Source organism: Bombina bombina, chromosome 5, assembly GCF_027579735.1.
Source record: "Bombina bombina isolate aBomBom1 chromosome 5, aBomBom1.pri, whole genome shotgun sequence".
NCBI classification, from domain to species: domain Eukaryota; kingdom Metazoa; phylum Chordata; class Amphibia; order Anura; family Bombinatoridae; genus Bombina; species Bombina bombina.
Window position 1 is genome coordinate 539,223,740 of NC_069503.1, and position 20,648 is coordinate 539,244,387.

At 38.4% G+C, this 20,648-nt stretch overlaps 1 protein-coding gene across 4 annotated transcripts in view; it reads right to left on the bottom strand.

Annotated features, from left to right (window-relative positions):
- Positions 1-20,648, bottom strand: part of FHOD3 (formin homology 2 domain containing 3) — a 463,343-nt gene that overhangs the window by 328,982 nt on the left and 113,713 nt on the right. For all 4 annotated transcript variants that reach the window (XM_053714485.1, XM_053714483.1, XM_053714484.1 and 1 more), the window contains exon 3: positions 2,470-2,534. In XM_053714485.1, coding sequence (XP_053570460.1) covers positions 2,470-2,534 — 65 coding nt within the window. The remainder of the gene's footprint in view (positions 1-2,469; positions 2,535-20,648) is intronic.

The following is a 20,648-nucleotide window of genomic DNA, read 5'->3' on the forward strand; positions in this document are numbered from 1 at the left end:
CTTGCGTTCGCATTGCTGACAATTTGTAATACCAGTGCACATTAGCGTGCAATGGTATTACTCAGTGAAGCGCAAATATCACTTTCACAAAAGCGATATTTAGTGCTCCACTTGTAATCTGGCCTTTATTGTTAAATATTACAAATTAAGAAAAATGTTGTGCTACAATTAGGGCTTAACCATTGCTTCACTTTCATTATGGTATAAACATTGTTCTTTAACTACAGTATTTTCATGATAACTTCCTAATAAAGCTTTAAAAAAAAATATTTATAGCCTAACATCAAGATGTTAGTTCTTAAATTGTTCAGACTTTAAAGACACTATAACTTTAACTAACCTTAAGGGGCCTATATACTATGGTGCGAGTGGACATGATCCGATATAGCGGATCATGTCCGCTGCACATCAATAAATGCCGACAGCATACGCTGTCGCCATTTATCATTCCACCAGCAGTTCTTGTGAACTGCTGGTGCAATGCCGCCCTCTGATGATTTGCGGCCGCTAGCAGGGGATGTCAATCAACCCGATCGTATTCCATCAACCCAATTGTATTCCATACGGAACTTGATAAATATTACCCCATGGCTCAATTCATTTTTTAACAATATAAGTCTATAGTTTATGAGTTTATGCTCATATATAGCATAAGAAGCTTTTCATATGATGCATTAACTCAGCAGTCATTAAAGGGACAATGTTTATAAAGAGATTTTGAATTCACAAACATAACATTTCCGTTTTTACATTAGTTTATTTCACACAAACATACTATTATGAAAAGAGAAAGTATAAAACTGCCTTGTGTCTTCTAAATTCAAAACACCAGTTATGTAAAGGTTGACAGGTTTTCCAAATAGAGGACTAAAATTAGTAACAATGCATGTGTCCTGTCATGTTTGGAATTTCAACTGCTAATTCAAAAGGCAGACTGTCACTGGCCAGGCACAGCATCCACTTAGTGTAGGAATGTCCCAGCAAAACTATACATATTTATGAAAGAAAACACCTGATGGAAAATTATTATAGTTACTATATATATATATATATATATATATATATATATATATATATATATATATATATATATATATATATATATATATATATAATCAATACAAATTTTTGCATAGAAAATTAGCACATCTAGGCAAGTTCCCCGCTTGCGTTTCCCCAGTAAAACTCCACATACATTGTTACCAATGCACAAGAGGATTCTGGGTAAGATATGCAAATTAAATATGCAAAATCTCAGGGGGGGTTTTGCATATCTAATGTGCTAATTTTCTATGCAAAAATTTGTATTGATTTACTTTTGAGACATGGAGGATTTTAATCTCAGATTTTTATCTCCATCATACTTTTAATGAATATATATATATATATATATATATATATCCAAATCCAAATTAGAGGTATGTGTCTGATGAAGGGAGTAAAAACATGAAATGTTACACAATAAAGGTGACAGATGTGATAAGACCTGGAAATTGCACCTCTAATTTGGATTTAGCTATGAACTTTTGGAAGCACCCAGGGCAATTCTCTTGGAGGCCATTGTGAGTGTTGGCTTTGGAAGATATATATCAGCCACTTGCCCTGGGCTAGTAGAAATTAAACTGGAGTAGGGAAGGAGATAAATACTGTCTATACACTGTGCCAAATTGCCAGCAAATATTTGTAATAATTACATTAAAAAAACCTAATTTTGTATAGTTTAAAATAAAAAAATATGAACAATTAGCTCTATCAATAAGTAAGTTAAGAACATATTTTATTGAGTACTAAAATTCCAAAACAAAGATCAATTATTCTTCATATAAATACTAATCAAAGTGCTTTTTAAAATTGGCTCCATTGTTAGACATCATAATATTACTATTGCTAAGCACTGACCATATATGAGGATATCATGATATCATCATATACTATGTAATATATATTTTTTATTTATAACATATTATATATATATATATAGATATATATATATAGATATATATATATATATTATATACCGTATATAATAGTAATTATAAGAATAAAAAAATTGTATAGTTTATAAAATTACCTGCTCAGAGTGTTTGCTTAACACATAATAAGCATAAGCATTTACATAAAAGAAATAAAAAAATAAACACCATATATGTATGTGTTCCTAAAATTATACCCCTTTTCCAAGCCCTTGTTGTCATCAAGTGCCTTTGTCAATCAAATCCAATACGAAATAAGTGACACCACAATCACCCCCCTATGCAGAGGGTTAGTCAAGTCAAATATTGTATATATACGTGAAGGTAATTTTTATGATTTTAGAAAACGTTTGTTTTCTATTAACAACTGTTTGATAGTTTGTTGTTAATACCCTATATTCTTATAAACAAGTCAATATATTTTATTTAGAAGTTGAGCACCCATGAAATAAAATAATACAAATGGATCACATTAATCATATTATGTGCTACTTACCAATGCATGCATGGGCTCTTATTGACAACTTGGTTCTGAGGATTATGCTGTTTTTCTTGCCTCTTCTGAAAGAAAAAAAAATAAAATTATATACATTTCTGTGAATTTACTTAGCTATTAAATCTTGCATGGTTAACCAGGAGATTATCTAATTGGCTCCAAATACAGAAAAAAAATATACATACACTGTAAGGCTAAAAGTATGTGGAGACTCCTACTAATTATTGAATTCAGGTGTTTCAGCCACACCCATTGCTAACAGGTGCATAAAATCCAGCACATGAAATCTCAATAGACACAGTTGGCAGAACAATAGGTCATACTTAAGACTTTAAATGTGGCACTGTCACACTGTCATAGGATGCACAAGTCAGTTCATTAAATGTCTGCCCTACTAGATATGCCATAATCAACTGTAAGTGTTGTCAATGTGAGGTGTAAGCATCTAGGAGCAATTACAGCCAAGCCTAAAAGAGGCGCAGTGTATAAACGTTGTATAATCTGTTGCATCACTAACTAGTGAGTTCCAAACTGCTTCTGGAAGCAACATTAGTACAAAAACTGTGTGTTTTGAGCTTAATGTAATGGGTTCCTATGGCCTTAGCTGCTGTACAGATCACACACACAATACCAAGCATTGGCTGGAGGAGTAGTGTAAAGTTGGGCCACTTGACTCTGGTTTAGAAACGTGTTTTCTGTGTTGATGAATCCTGCTAGTGCTTATGCACAATTGCACAATAAATGGGAAGGAAGTTAGGGAAGAGATGCACTTGTCCCGCCTTGAATGTCACCCCTGACTGGTTCAGTGTCCTTGTGCATGACAAGTTAATGCTGCTGGGAGTCTGCGACTTCCCCCATGGAAACAGAGGATACAAGTGGTCTGGGTCTGACAGTGACTGACTCAGTCACTGAAGTGCTGTTCCTTGTCAAGTGCTGCCCGGGTCTGTTGGTCCCATGGTTGAGCCGACCCTGATCTCATGCAAAAAAACTCAGTCTGCAAGAAAACATCAAGCTCAGCAAGATAGAATCCTTCACCAAATTACCACCACGTATTGCTGCAGATGAATACAACTCTTTTAAAGGTTAATCTATTAGATTGAAAAGAAAGAGGGTGCCTCATAGCGTAATATGTCCCTTAAATGTGAGTGTTCAGACCTGGCGAATCTGTAGCCCTGACGGATGACCGGATAGTTGTGTAGCTCCGAATTTGGGCCGGGACCCTGGTGGCCTGAGCACCCCAGTGGCCCTTAGTGGCCTCCCCCCTTCATATTATTATTATTTTTTTTTTATTATTTTTTTAACTCTCTCTCCACTCCCTTCTTCCTTACCTGCCCTTCCTGGCCCCAACCCCTGGCAACAGTTCTCCGGGGTACCCCCTCCCCTTACACCACGTATTGTCTCTCAGCTGATTCCCGTATACAAACCTAATAACCCCCCACATCCTATATTATCACGGTAACAATCACCTAACACTTGGTCTTTGCCTTATATGTTCCATATTGAGAATCTCTATTCCTGAGAGTTTTGTCTTCAGACAAGTACTAATTTCCAGGTCCCACAAGTGGATCTATTTCACATTGTTGACACATGTATGTCCTGGTATTAATTATAAAATGGGGCTCCATTAGGGTCAATACCACGCTCCTACTATTGTCTACTGTATTTATGTTTGAATGATGGAACTGCTGCCATGTAATATTGTTTGAGATATTGCCCTATCTAATATGTTTGTACTTTGTTATATTTCATTGCCTCAATAAAAACACTTTAAAAAAAAAAATGTGGGTGTTCGAGAATGGTAATAAAGGCTTACCGGAGTTTGTTGCACTGTGTAATGACCAGTGCTCTCAGGCAAGTCTAGCTCTTAACAGCGGCTAGTTCACTGTTCCTTGGTGTCTCAGGACTAGTTCACTGTTCCTTGGCGTCTCAGGAAACGTTTCCTGAGACACCAAGGAACAGTGAACTAGCCGCTGTTAAGAGCTAGACTGCCTGAGAGCACTGGTCATTGCACAGTGCAACAAACTCCGGTAAGCCTTTATTACCATTCTCGAACACCCACATTTAAGGGACATATTACACTATGAGGCGCCCTCTTTCTGTTTCAATCTAATCGATTTACCTTACACCGGGTTAAGGGGTACAACCTCAACCACCTATTCGCATATGGAAAACGAGCAGAGATCATTATAGCCATACCGGACCTATTTTCTCCTGTTGAAAGAGAAAAATATATACGAACATTTGTGTTTTGGAGAACATATTCATTGCTTGTTTTTTAGAGAGCGCACCTCTTTCCAGACCCCCTCCTGGGTTCTGTTTTTTGTCTTTTAAAGGTTGTTGAAATAGAAAACACCAAAACTGATCCCTCATATGTGGGTATTTATTTGCTGATGTCTCTTATAGCTTGATTCATGGCAGGGCTACTGCATTTAACTTGTTATGTCACGCCACTTCCGTAGAGCTTATTACCTTACATGGTTGGCGAGCACTTTTATAGGTGAGTCCACTCTGTAGGCATAAAAATTGTATACAATATACAAGTGTATACAATTTAGCCTAACAAGATTGTTTAATAAAATTTAAAAAAGCAACCAAGTCCAACTCACTCTATGCATTTTGAGTCCAATCTATTCAATCCATTCTAAGTATAGACAATTATGTCCCCTTCTTTCCTCTACTATAATTTATTATATTGCTTTCACTTTTAAGGTAGAGGGGGGTTTCCATGGTGTAAAAATGTGCAATTAACCCACTATTCATGTTAGCTTCTGCAGTGTTTAAAGGACTTGTTACATATGTGCTAAATCACTTGAAAGTGATGCAACGTATCTGTAAAAAACTTACTAAAAATATCACAAGAACATTTCTGCGTAAAAAAGGAGGATTATATTAAATAAAATTTTCCTCAGTACCGACATCCTATTGTAATGGGACTTTAAGCATCCAATCAGAATTCTTGTCCCAGAATTAGGAAGGGATCTGAATCTGGTATGTGCAGGCAAAGTCTTTGGGGCCGATTTACCATCTGTCGGACGGACAAGATCGCTGAATGCCGACAGCATAAGTTGATTGACACCCCCTGCTAGCGGCCGATTGGCTGCAAATCTGTAGGGGGCGGCATTGCACAAGCAGTTCACTAGAACTGCTTGTGCAATGCTAAATGCCACTATTTTGAAAAAGAGGAGATTAAAGTCACCTCTAATTTTAAATATAGTTGACATTGCAACAAAGTCAACATTTAAATAGTTGAGGAATCATTCACTTGGATAACCTTCAGGGGCAACTATAATTTCCTGACTAAAATTGATAAAATCAGATCTTGGAAAAACTGTATATATGAGAGTCAGTATATTCTAAGAAGGTTTAGTCTGTGATTAGAGCAATTAAAGGGGCAGTACACAACTTGTAATTACAAGACATATTTGTTGTGTTGCTATAGAATTTTTTTTTAAAACACATTAACATCCTTTTTACTGGAGTTATTTATCAATAGCCAAATTGCACCCACCATTTACCTCAATTGGTGGAGCTTTAGTCGGCAGGCTATAATTTTAGTATAGAGTGCATTGCTTAACAGTTGTTATTTTATTAGGCCAATTAGGAAAGATATATAGTAGAGTTAACCTTGAGGAGTCAGCAGGGTCAGTTTAAGTACTGGGAATTAGAAATTGCTCAATTTTAAGAGCTAAATTACATTAAAGAGGGGGGGTTAAATAATGAAAGTATATTGTAAAGTTGTTTCATTATTTCAAAACTAAACATTTTATATACAAAGCCCAAGGTGTTTACTGTCCTTTTAAACACTCAAGGAAAAACAGAACATTGGTTACTGCACGCCTTCTGTTTATGAAGGTGAGGCTAATGAGTTGCACTGGTGAAATAGATACTTTACTAGCCATTTTTATATTTACAAGACACTGTTCCAGTAGAAAGCCTTCGAAAAGAATTTTCTCTACATATGATCTAATGTCAACTTAAATATGATCTGTTTAAATTTAGATGACTTTGTTTCTGATGCTGCCATGTTTATTGATATAAGAGGCTACTGGTTTTGTTCATAGGTACTTTGCAATGACATCTGATATTTTGATATAATTACTGACAACATCCAGAGTATTTCCAACCAGATCATAACGGCTTCTGATTTTTTTTAAGCATAACAGCATCCACTGATTGCGTTTGATGAGAACAGTAGGACCTGTCTGGTGAATTTATATATATATATATATATATATAAATATTTATTTCAAAAATATTTAATTCACAAGAAGACATCTTTTCAAAATACATTTTAGAAGTGTCCCCTGGCATAAATCCAAAATCCTACTCCGGCACTATGGCTGTTGGCAAAGTTACTTCACTGGGCTCGTTTCCATTGAGTCCTTACAAATAAAGCCGTAAGCGACCGAAGTTGCCAACAGCTAATAGTTGTTTACGACTCCATTTTTAGTACCAGGTTTCCATTGAAATATTTTTTGCGCAGGGCATCCAGTGGTCTTTTCTTGTAGGTGTAAGTTAACGTTGTGCTAGCGCTTCCATTCGACATCGGATTTCTGGAAAATCGAACCATAACAAGTTTGTTGCTATGGTAACCCGACCCTTACACTATACCAATTTACATTAAAAGCCATGCACCTCCTTACCTGTTATCGCCTCTAGAAAGAAACAAAAATAAAGATACCATTGAATTCATGAAAAAAATTAAGTTAAATGAAAAATGTTTTATTAAAGGATAAATATTTTTGGGTTTTATTAAATTTTTCAATTTATTTCCCTAGGATAGGCCTAGTTGAAATTTTGGATATATACGCTTCCTTATATTTGTAATACATATTGATATTTAAATAGGAAGTAACTCCAACTAGTCCTATACCTGGGTCAGCAATAAATATTACATATAGCAATAATTTTATAAGTGAACTCTTATATTGTTTGCAAACTTTGACATTGTGAAATAACTGAGGAGTGCATGCATCTTTCCTTGTTTTTCTTTTTTCTATACTCTTGGGGCAGTGTGGACATTTGAAATTACTGAGGAGTGCAGCATCTTTCCTTGTTTTTCTTTTTTCTATACTCTTGGGGGCAGTGTAAAAGTATCCCCTCGGGAGCTGACACCCCTGCATTGGGACTCATTGCTTGCACATTTGTGTGTTTTTCTTTAAATTTTTTATTTCTTCAAAATGGCACCCAAACTTTAAGGGTGCGGCCTATAATCAGATGCGGCCTATATGCGGCACAATACGGTATATGTGTGTTGTATACTATGTTTTTATGTATTTATCATGTGTATATATGAATTTACAGACATATATATACATATAAACACATAAATACATATGTATACACAATAAACATATTATACGTGCATGTGGAGCCCCTTTTCAGTTAAGTAGATAAAAATATTAAAAAGCATAATTATGCAATATTCATATTTAATAAAGTTAATTATGTGTATTGTGACCTGAGATCTTGGAAACACACAGTCCCTCAAAGCTGGAAACACCACACAAGGTTGTAGCTTTAATAAAATACAGTCTGTTTATTATCAGGTCTGGCAAAAAACAGGCAAAATAAACATAAACAAAACAAAAAGAGGCTTTGCTCCACTGAGCACTTACTAACAAGTACAACTGTCTGCACTAAAGAAGCTTTTCACAAAAGTAATATTGCACAGACCTTTCAAACTTTGTCCTTTAGGATATAATTCCTCTCAGTCTCTCAGGAGAGTGTTTGCAGTTTTTCCTTTACTGCTGGCAAAAATCTACCTCTCAAACCCTGACTGGGGATTTTATTAAGCACCTGCTGTCAAATACCATATGCAGGTGAGTAGCTAGCTGAGTCAGACAGAATTCCTGGACTGGACTTTTTGACATAATGTGCTACCTGCAAACTGTGGGGTGGAGCACTGGCCACCCTACTCTCCAAAATACTCCACCCCCAGGGACCAGAAATAAATCACATATTTTCTCTATGTGGCAAACAACATAACAATTCTCCCTGGGGTTGTCAGACCATACCCCACACTGCAGCACTTTTGAGGGAATATAGACACCTTCCATTACTATGCCTTGGGTTCTGTCACACATCCTCCCGCCAGCTCAGACCTAGTGGGGTGAGCAACCATAGCAAAAGCCGTATGCATACGTGAAAGGCCATCAGCATTACCCTGTTTACTTCCTGCCCTGTGTTCTACTGAGAAAGAGATAGGGGTTGCAAACTAAGGAACCAGCGTGTAACTCTACTATTATTATCCTTATTTTGACTCATCCATTTGAGAGGTGCATGATCAGTAACTAGTCTAAATTTTCTGCCCAACAAATAATATTGAGAGTTTCAACAGCCCATTTAATTGCTAGACACTCCTTTTCAACAATTGAATAGTTCTTTTCTCTAGGTTGAAGTTTACGGCTCAGGTATAGTATTAGGTGCTCTTCACTTTGACTTCCTGGGAAAGCACTGCTCCAAGCCTACATCAGAGGCATCCATCTGTAAAACAAACTCCTTTGAAACTCAGGGGGACTAACACAGGTTGTCTACAGATGGCTTCCTTGAGATTTTGAAATGCCTGTTCAGCTTCAGAGGACCATTTCACTATTACTGGAGCTTTTGCTTTAGTGAGGTCAGTTAAAAGGACCTGCTATAGTAGCAAAGTTGGAGATAAACCTTCTGTAGTAGCCAATAAGCCCAAGAAATGTTCTGACCTGTTTCTTCATCATACGGTCGTGGCCAATTCCTTATGGCTTCAACTTTAGCAAGTTGTGGCTTTACTATTCTCTTCCAATGGAATAGCCAAGATACTTGGCCTCCCTCCAAGCCAATGGTACATTTACTCGGATTTGCCTGTCAGACACCTTCCATTACTATGCCTTGGGTTCTGTCACACATCCTCCCCCCGCCAGCTCAGACCTAGTGGGGTGAGCGACCATAGCCAAAAGCGTATGCATACGTGAAAGGCCATCAGCATTACCCTGTTTACTTCCTGCCCTGTGTTCTACTGAGAAGAGATAGGGTTGCAAACTAAGGAACCAGCGTGTAATCTCCTCATTATTATCCTTATTTTGACTCATCCATTTGAGAGGTGCATGATCAGTAACTAGTCTAAATTTTCTGCCCAACAAATAATATTTGAGAGTTTCAACAGCCCATTTAATTGCTAGACACTCCTTTTCAACATCGAATAGTTCTTTTCTCTAGGTGAAGTTTACGGCTCAGGTATAGTATTAGGTGCTCTCTCACTTTGACTTTCCTGGAAAGCACTGGCTCCAAGCCCCTACATCAGAGGCATTCCGTCTGTAAAACAAACTCCTTTGAAAAATCAGGGGTGACTACACACTGGTTGTCTACAGATGGCTTCCTTGAGATTTTGAAATGCCTGTTCAGCTTCAGAGGACCATTTCACTATTACTGGAGCTTTTGCTTTAGTGAGGTCAGTTAAGGACCTGCTATAGTAGCAAAGTTGGAGATAACCCTTCTGTAGTAGCCAACAAGCCCAAGAAATGTTCTGACCTGTTTCTTCATCATAGGTCGTGGCAATTCCTTATGGCTTCAACTTTAGCAAGTTGTGGCTTTACTATTCCTCTTCCAATGGAATAGCCAAGATACTTGGCCTCCTCCAAGCCAATGGTACATTTACTCGGATTTGCAGTCAGGACCGGCATTTCTTATGGAAATTAAGGGACAGCTTGCACTTTGTGCAAGTGAGACTCCCAATCTTCGCTATGTATGACCACGTCATCTAAGTAAGCTGCAGCATAATGAGCATGTGGCCTTAAGATCCGGTCCATCATTCTTTGAAATGTTGCTGGAGCACCATGTAGGCCAAAAGTAACACCTTGTATTGGAAGAGCCCATCTTGAGTAGAGAAGGCAGTCTTTTCCTTTGCCCGTCCTGTAAGCAGCACTTTGCCAATAACCCTTGGGTCAAATCCAATGTGGTAAGGTACCTGGCTCTCCCGAGTCTCTCCACAAGTTCATCAACCTTGGCATGGGGGTATGCATCAACTTCGGATATTGCATTCAGCTTCCGGTAAATCATTACAAAACCCTGATTGTGCCATCAGGCTTTGGTACAAGCACAATTGGGCTACTCCAGTCACTTTGGGATTCTTCATTACCCCAAGGTCCAGCATTTTCTTTACTTCCAATTTGATTGCTTCCCCTCCAGGCTTCAGGTATTCTATATGCTTTAGATTTATCCTTTTTTCCCGGTTCAGTGACGAATGTCATGCTCTATTATCCGTAAGTTCTTCCTGGGACTGAGGAGGAAAACATCTTTATTTAATCTGATGAAGTCTGTTACCTCCCTCTTCTGGTGGATAGTCAGGGTTTCTGAGATATTGACTACGGGTTCATCGCTCCTCCATTGTAGGAGGTCTGCTGTTTTTATAGCCACAAGTGTGTCTCTTTCTTTCCACGGGTTTAAGTAAATTCACATGGTAAATCTGTACCCTCCTTTCGCCTCCCAGCTGTCCTTACTTTGTAATTTTACTTCCCCCACTCTGTCAATGACTTCATATGGCCCATGCCATGTTGCCAAAAATTTGTTCTCTACAGTGGGAACCAGGACTAGTACTCTGTCTCCTGGATTAAACACACGAACCCTGGCATTTCTATTATAGCTCTTCTGCTGGTCGCTGTTGGGCATTTTCCATGTGTTCTCTAACTATGGCATAATGGCTGTCATCGATCCTGCATCTGAGTATATGTTCAATCACACTTCTGTGAGGGGTTGACTCCTGTTCCCAAGTCTCTTAGCTATGTCTAGCAACCCTCTGGGGTGTCTTCCATACAAAAGTTCAAAGGGCGAAAACCCAGTAGAAGCTTGAGGGACCTCTGGATGGAAAACATTAAATAAGGCAAAAGGAAATCCCGGTTTTTTCCATCTTTATCATTACTTTTTTGAGCATAGCCTCTTAGTGTTTTATTAAATTGCTCTACCAGCCCATCAGTTTGTGGGTGATATACGGATGTTTTCAGATGCTTTATATGAAGAAGATTACACAACTCCTTTGTAATTCTCGACATAATGGAGTGCCTTGGTCTGTTAATATTTCTTTGTGAATCCCAACACGGCTGAAACATTAACCATTAACTCCTTAGCAATTGCTTTTGCTGAAGTAGTACGCATGGGTATTGCCTCAGGGTAACGTGTAGCATAGTCTACTATTACCAATATATACTGGTGCCCCCTTGCAGACTTTACAAGAGGACCCACAAAATCCATACCAATGCGTTCAAATGGGACCTCAATTATGGGTAAGGTCACCCATAGGGGCTACGGTATGCTGATAAGAGGGGCAGTTATTGGCATTCAGGACAAGAAGAACAATAATTTGTGATAGATGCCATTACACCTGGCCAATAAAACCTCCTAAGAATTCTCTCTCTGTTTTTTTCAATCCCCAAGTGCCCCCCAAGTATGTGGCTATGTGCCAGATTTAATACCGTGTGTCGATATGCCTGGAATACTAACAGCTGTTTTGACAGACTCTTTTTCCCAACTCTGTACAATAAATCATTTTCCACTTCAAAGTATGGATAGGTGAGTGCTTTATCAGTATTAATGGGGGTGCCATTTCTTATGGAAATATAGTTTCTAGCTGCAGCTAAAGTTGGATCCTCCCATTGTGCAGCCCTAAAGTTACTTGGGCTAACCTCTAGGTCAGTTATTTCTACATCAGGTTCAGATATATTAGATTGACCTGTATTACCTCCAACTAGGGTTTCCATAGGGGTTGAGTGTTTCCCTCTAGCAGGAGTTATTTTGTCTAAGTCATCCCCCAATAAATCAGAAAAGGGAAAGTCACAAACAGCGCCCTCTACTGAATCCGGTGAATTTTCCTCAGCAGCATCCCATAGATTCAAAAAATGGGGAAAATCTCTGCCTATTATCATTTCATGGACTAATTTATCCACTAAACCAACTCTATGATTTATAGGGCCATTTTGAGTTTCAATAAGTACTTTAGCAGTTGGATACTTGTGTATGTCCCCATGGACCACAAGCTATATCTAGGTTCTGGTAATTATCAATAGAGTATTCTCAACAGACCCCCTGTCTATGACGGTAACCATGCTACCAGAGTCCAGCAAAGCTTTAATTTAATTTCCCTCCACCCTTACAGTGCACCAAGGGTGGCCTTTAAACAATCATTTTTTGGTAATTACCATATACTGAGCGAGAGTAACAATGAATAATTGTTCTCATCTTGCCAACATTACATTCCATGAGCAACATCATTTTCAGGGCAGTCCTTTGCAAAATGTCCATCACTCGTTTACATTTTGAAAACATTTAATATTAGCATTAGACAACATCCTTTGTGGCTAATAGTGGACCCTTCCTGCCTCACAAAACTCTTGTCCCTTGCTGTAAGAGTCTCTCGGGTCTGTAAAAAAACCATCTCGGTCCTCCCGATACCCCTTTTCCCCGGAACAGTCTTACCCAATTACTGGGACTCTGGATCTTCGGGGTTCTAGGTCTTTTCCTTGGTTGTGGGCTTCTGTAGAAACTCTCCGGCAGTCAAATAGCGTTCCACCAGGGCAACTAGACCGTCAGCAGTTTTAGGTTCACTCTGGCTGACCCACCGCCGCAGGGAAACAGGCAATCCTCGCAGGAACCGGTCCATCACGAGCTGTTCCACAATGTGACTAGCTGAGTTGACCTCTGGCTGTAGCCATTTCCTGGCAAGATGTATCAAGTCAAACATCTGTGACCGCACGGCTTTGTCTTGACTGTAAGTCCAGGAGTGAAATTGCTGGGCCCTTACTGCTGTCGTTACTCCCAGGCGGGCCAAGATTTCTGTTTTTAGCTTTTTATAGTCACTGGCCTGCTCAGGCTCCAAATCATAATATGCCTTCTGAGGTTCTCCACTCAGAAATGGCGCAAGGAGACTTGCCCATTCAGACGCAGGCCACCCTTCTCTTTCGGCTGTCCTTTCAAAAGCCATCAGGTAAGCCTCCACATCATCTGTAGCCACCATCTTTTGCAAATAGTTACTCACTCTCAGAGTCTTAGAACTGTGTGGAATTTCTGCAGCACACCTGCCCAGTCTTTCAGATAGGCCTCGAATCTCCTGCTGCATGGTACGTGTGATATTCTGCTGTTCCTCTCTTTGTGTTAATACCAGTTTTTGTAGCACTGCAATATTTTCTTGCTGGCTGGCAGTAGCTTGCTGCTGTGTGGCAGTGGCCTGTTGCTGTGAGGCCGTAGCCTGTAGTAAAGCCTTTACAACTTCCTCCATTTTAAGTGTGGTATTGTTTGTGTGTGGCCCGCTACCTCCACCATATGTGACCTGGGATCTTGGAAACACACAGTCCTCAAAGCTGGAAACACCACACAAGGTTGTAGCTTTATAAAATACAGTCTGTTTATGATCAGGTCTGGCAAAAACAGGCAAAATAAACATAAACAAAACAAAAGAGGCTTGCTCCACTGAGCACTTACTAACAAGTACAACTGTCTGCACTAAGTAGCTTTTCACAAAAGTAATATTGCACAGACCTTTCAAACTTTGTCCTTTAGATATAATTCCCTCTCAGTCTCTCAGGAGAGTGTTTGCAGTTTTCCTTTACTGCTGGCAAAAAATCTACCTCTCAAACCCTGACTGGGGATTTTATTAGCACCTGCTGTCATTACCATATGCAGGTGAGTAGCTAGCTGAGTCAGACAGAATTCCTGGACTGGACCTTTTTGAATAATGTGCTACCTGCAAACTGCGGGGTGGAGCACTAGCCACCCTACTCTCAAATACTCCACCCCAGGGACCCAGAAATAAATCACATATTTTCTCTCTCGTGGCAAACAAACATAAAAATTCTCCCTGGGGTTGATCAGGACATACCCGCCAATGCAGCACTTTCTGAGGGGAATATAGACACCTTCCATACTATGCCTTGGGTTCTGTCACAGCCTATTTACTGTAAATATTTCACATTCCAATGTTCTGCACAAAGCTGAATATGTTCTATGTATTTATAAATAGATATCCTATATATATATGTATAGTCTATACCCTATATATAAGCATTTATATATACACGAAAATACCACAAAATAAATAGAACATGTTCCTCTATTTGCAGACCATTGGCATGTAAAATTAAACTATTTTATGTTGGGTTATCGCACTTGAGACTATGGATCAGGTTTGCGCGCAAGTAGGGTGTTTTTTCCAACTTTTTTTGTTTCATTGACTTCTATGAGGGAATTACGTTTAAAGCAATCGCGATAATCAAAGTCCACCTTTATTGCGCGCATTGGGGTTTAGCATGCGAGTGAAACTTTATATTTTATTTGAGGAGTTAGCGCGAGAGCTGGAGCATTAAATACATGCTAAAAATTCCAAAACCAAATTAATACAGCACACAGGAGAAAGTCCAGCACTCACTCTACAAGCTCTCAGCTAAGATTAAAGCAAAAATAGACGGGTTAGTTACGCATTTGGCCAAATAGGATAAGCCAGGTACCACAGTCAAGGTCCCTTCCAAAAACTGGGATTTGTTTTGTAATTTTCCTATGGTTCTTGCACCCAGACCTGTCTGGGGTTAACTGCCTGTGACTCTGGGGACAGCACAGCTTCCTGTGAGTGCCAGTGAGCAACCAGGGCTGAGAATGTTGCAGGGTCATCGGATATGTACCCGGACCGGTCTGTGAGTGCAGTCCCCTTCCGTGTTCTTTATATGTCTGGGGTGATTACATAAGCCTGTGCACCCTCCACTTGTTCCCAGTTTGATGGATTGAGAGCTTGCATTGTGTGGCTGTTTTAGGGTCCCAGGTTTTTGGAAGGGACCTTGACGTGGTACCTGGACTTGTCCCATTTGGCCAAATGCGGTAACTAACCCTTCCATTTTTGCTTTTAATCTTAGCTGAGAGCTTGTAAGTGAGTGCTGGGCTATCTCTGTGTGTTGTATTAATCTGTTTTGTAATTTCCCCTATGGTTCTTGCACCCAGACCTGTCTGGGGTTAACTGCCTGTGACTCTGGGGACAGCACAGCTTCCTGTGAGTGCCAGTGAGCCACCCAGGGCTGAGAATGTTACAGGGTCATAGGATGTTTACCGGTCCGGTATGAGAGTGACTTCCACTTCCAGTTTTTGTATATGTCTGGGGTGATTACATAGGCCTGTGCACCCTTCACTCGTTCCCAGTTTGTTGGATTGAGAGATTGCATTGTGTGGCTGTTTTAGGGTCCCAGGTTTTTGGAAGGACCTTGACGTGGTACCTGGACTTGTATATATACTGATGAGTTCTATTAAGAACGAAACAGTGTCTAGTAGTGATTTTTATATTTGCTGCCCTTACCCCATTAGGGGACTGCTATGTGTCTAACACAGTATTTGAAGCAAAATGCCTGAGATTTTGCAATCTTACCCAGAATCCTCTTGTTACATTGGTAACAATGTATATGGGAGTTTTACTGGGTAAAGGCAAGCAGGGTTACTTGCTAGATGTGCTAATTGCCTGTGCAAGGAATTTCTATTTTAAATATATATTATATATATATATATATATATAGTATCATCTATTATAGTCATATATATATATATATATATATATAATCTATATATATATATTATACAGTATATATACATACACACATATATACTACATTCTGCATACACACAATACTAGAATTTGGTCTACACTTACTTATGAGCTTTTACCCGCATCAGTTAAGATGACCTGTATAAATAAATAGTGCTGTTTCACTTTGACAGTCTCAAATGTCTAAATAGCAGTTAATATTAACACAATTTATTTCCACATATTTCCAATAATCTAACCATGATGTTACCAGTCTATTAGGATGACAATCGCTGATAAAGTTGAGATAAATGATCTTAGATATTTATAGTGTATTTATTCTGGAAGAATTGCTTCATACGTTTTTGTTTCAAAACAATCTTCCACAAAAAAATATGCTTTGAGATTTCAGCTTTTTGTTTTTCTTAGATCTTCCACATCAATCATAAAGTTGCAGAAAACCTCTGACTCATTTCTAACAGAGCGCTTGCAGACCCTTGATCTTCAGTAATACATGGTGATAGATACTGTTTCTTGCTTTCTAAAGCTCCTCTTAAGGAAATAACTATAATTAACTATTACTTTTGATTGGAGCCACTAAACAATAATAGTGACAGTATCATTTGCCTACCATTTTTATGTCTGACTGGTTGCAATGTGTTTATAATTCTCTTTTTATATTGTGGGCTTTAACCTAGAGTAAAGTCTTTAGAGCAGCAAGTCAAGCGTAAAACCTATCCTGCAAAGAGACCTAAACATGACCTGCAATTATCATTCACTATAACCTAACCCCAAACCACAATTAACCCTGACCTTAACCTTCACACACCACAATTTAACAAAACCTGACCTGGACCCACTAATCTAACTCAGTCCAACTATGTGAACCTCCACCCCATATCAATGCCAGCCAAGAATTAGGGATCCTCACAAATCATAGGGATCACACTCCAAATATAAAACCCAGAGAGAAAACCTATTTAAAATAAAATAAGAAATCCAGTGTTTATCTTCCACCCAGCTGTGCGACTGCTGCATTTTATTGGCTCAGCAGCTCTATCCGTTCAGGATCAGCAGTTCATTGCATCTCCTGAGCAGTACTTTAACTATGTGTTTAACCCCTTTGTGGGATTTAAACATATCATTGCAGGGTTACTGGATCTAAAATGACATGCTATAAAAATAAGAGCACATTATTTTTGCAGTAATAATATTTCTTAGTTCCTCGTTGTTCTTTAATTTGCAGGATAGGCCACAACTTGAAGCTCTGTCTTGCTATATTTAGCAATGCAATGTTTGACTGTAAAGTAGGGTTGCACCGATACCGATACTAGTATCGGTATCAGTGCCGGTACCAAGTATTTGCATGAGTACTTGTACTCATGCAAAGGCATCGATACTTAAACCGATACCTCCACTTCCTACCCATACGCTAGCTTGTAGAGTTTTTTCAAACTGCATGTTCCCATTTTATTTTAAGCTGTAGTGGAGACTCAACTAAAAATGGTTCACTTCTGTCTCTGCCAATACAAATTGCTGTATTCGTATTATTGTAAGAGACGATCACTGTACCTCGTTCAGACAAACCCCTGACGAGTACTGGGCAATTAATAAATGAGATTTCCAGCTCTGGCCTCTAAAATGGCCCCAAAATTATCTTTCTGCCCCATGCAGTAGCGCTGAAAGTGAAAGACTGTTCAGCTTAGCATCAAACAACATTATGATAGCAGAAACAGACGTTATAGCTGAACATACAGCGAAGCTTCTGTTCCTTAAAAAGAACTTGCTACTAACCCTTTGAAAAATTAATTATAATTTCCTAGATTGCTGTTATACTGCTCAGTTCTTAATCTTACACAATTATGCTCAAAACATACTGTACTCTGAGGAACATCCTCTAGCTTATATAAATGCAGGAAGACGTGTTCATAGAAAAAAATTAAGTTAATTCCTTATGAACACACATCTTACAATAATAGGATTTGGTATGTAGCTTTACCCAATGCTCTGTTCACATTTTCCAACTATATATACTTTATGGAGTTGGATATGCAATGAGAGCATTGGTAAAGCTTACCAGTCAAATGTAAGCTAGCCCATCATGTTGTTCCCCATGTTTAAACAGTGCATGGTATATTTTTTTACTGTCATTGCCACTTTTGGTTGGTTGTGATATTACATTTGTTATTTATTGTTGTCTATTATGAATAAATTTAATGTAATATTTTCTATTTATAAACGTGTTCTGTGAAATTTCTTTGAGTTTTTACCAACTTTGTGACAACAAGAAAATAAAACTGTCTTTATTATACTCATAATGTCTTTTGAGTTACAGTTCTTCATAATTATAAAGAAGCTACTTCTTAAATCATTATTCTGTATTGTGCTTGGTTACACTGTCACATGACATAAAAAGCATTGATAATTGGTATCGGCAAGTATTTTTAAAAAAGTACTCGGTACTTTGTACTCAGTTTTAAAAAATTGGTTATGGTGCTAACCCCTACTGTAAAGGGAAGATTTATAAGAAATTGTATTTTCACTTTTTTCAATGATATAGCTGAGAAGTTTTTTATTCCCTTGTACTTTTATTGCTATAGTAGTACAGTACAATCAAATAAGCAAAAAGGAGAACAAATATCCAAATCTGTTTACATAAGTGCTGCTTTTAATGTCAAGTGATACCAGGTAATGTTGTTACCAGGTACTGATTGTGACATAGTGATAGTTAGTTTTATGTTCTACAACCATGGCAGGCTGACCATTCTGCACAATTGTATTATTATTAAAGGGACAGTCAACACCCAATGTAACTTAACTCCATACCTTAGATAAGGAATAGAAGATGGATGCAGCTGCACCATATCGGATGTTGATTAGCTCTAACTGTATTGGAGTAATCACCCAAAATACATACGTTTATTCCATGTAAATATAGCCCCAAACTCCCCCCACTGTTACGTATTTACTTTCTTTTTTAAACAATCCCCCAATAATAATCGAATCCTCGGTCGGTTTGTTAACACACGTTCACGGCGAATCGCGCATGCGCAATCGATTAGGAACCAAAAGAACGGAAAGTTTTTTTTCAATATTAAACATATTATTGCCATATTACATTTAGTGTAATCGCTAGAAAAAAATATAGTGACTGTTTATTACAATGGTAAATATAAATACCTATAAATATTAGCAGATGGACGCGATCTAGCCACTAAGGTAATCACAGTGCACTTCCGATTTCGACTTGCATATGCTAGCGGGCAAAAGATAATGTGCATGCGTATTATCAAAACAGTAACGTCACCCTTTCGAACATGAACAAGCATGGAAAAGATTTGAAGGAGGAGGGGGAGGAGTTTGGCAGCCATATCTACATGGAATAAACATATGTATTTTGGGTGATTACTCCAATACCGTTAGAGCTAATCAATATGCGATGTGGTGCAGCTGCGTCTTCTCTTCGTGATCTAAGGTATGGAGTTAAGTTGCATCGGGTGTTGACTGTCCCTTTAATAATAAAAATAATAATAATAATAATAATAAAGCGCCAACAGATTACGCAGCACTATACAAAGTTGAAAACATTAGAGAGATGCATTACATAAACTAACAAGTACAATAAATGTGCATTTCATTTGTAAATGTGCACAATAAACTGCAATAATTGAGTTACCTAAGTTATTCAGTTATGCCCTGACCTTGAGCACAATCAGTAGTAGTTTGCTTACATACAAAATGGCCTACAGGTAGAGGGGCTCTCAAGCTTACAATCTAAAGGAGATGGGAATAGACAAAGAAGGTAAAGGAGAAGGGAAATAACTCATATTAGTGAGCGTGAACTGAGAGTGAGTGATGACATAGGGGACACTAAAGAAAGAAATTGTGTGGTGAGTGAACAAATGAGATTTGGAAAAGTATAGCAGAATGTGGTAGAGTGTCAGTATAGAGGCTGTGAATGTAAAGTAGTTTATCAATCCTGGATCATTAGTGACAGATGCACCTGATTACTGTTAAAATGTGTTATATATTAAAGGGACATAATACCCAAATATTTAAACACTTGAAAGTGATGCAGTATAGCTGTAAAAAGCTGACTAGAAAATATCACCTGAGCAAAAAATGAAAATATTTTACCTCAAAAGTTTCTCAGTAGCCACATCCCATTGTAAAGGACTTCTAAGCAACAAATCAGTATGTCTGTCCCGGGACAGCTGAAGGATTGAGCCTTGTGCACTATTTCCCTATTTAGTGTAAGGAAGTTTACAATGAAATCTCATGAGAGTTAAGTCAAATCTCATGAGATCACAGTAAAAGAGTTCATGACCTCAGCACTGCTGATGCTGATTGGCTGCTGTACATTTCTTTTGCACCTGCAGCTGGGCAGTAACTGAGTATAACTTTTTAAACAACACTTACTCTGCTTAGCTGAGGAAATTGTGAGGTAAAATATCTTCCTTTTTTACATAGAGATGCTCAGGTGATATTTTCCTCTCAGCTTTTTACAGTTATACTGCATTAGTTTCAAGTGATTTAGCATATGAGTATTATGTCCCTTTAAGAAAAACACCAGATGGGAGGTGGTAGGCAAGGATGGAGGGCTAGTGCTTGGCACAATCATGTGAGACTGCTGAAAATTAGAGGCTTATGAGCTGGT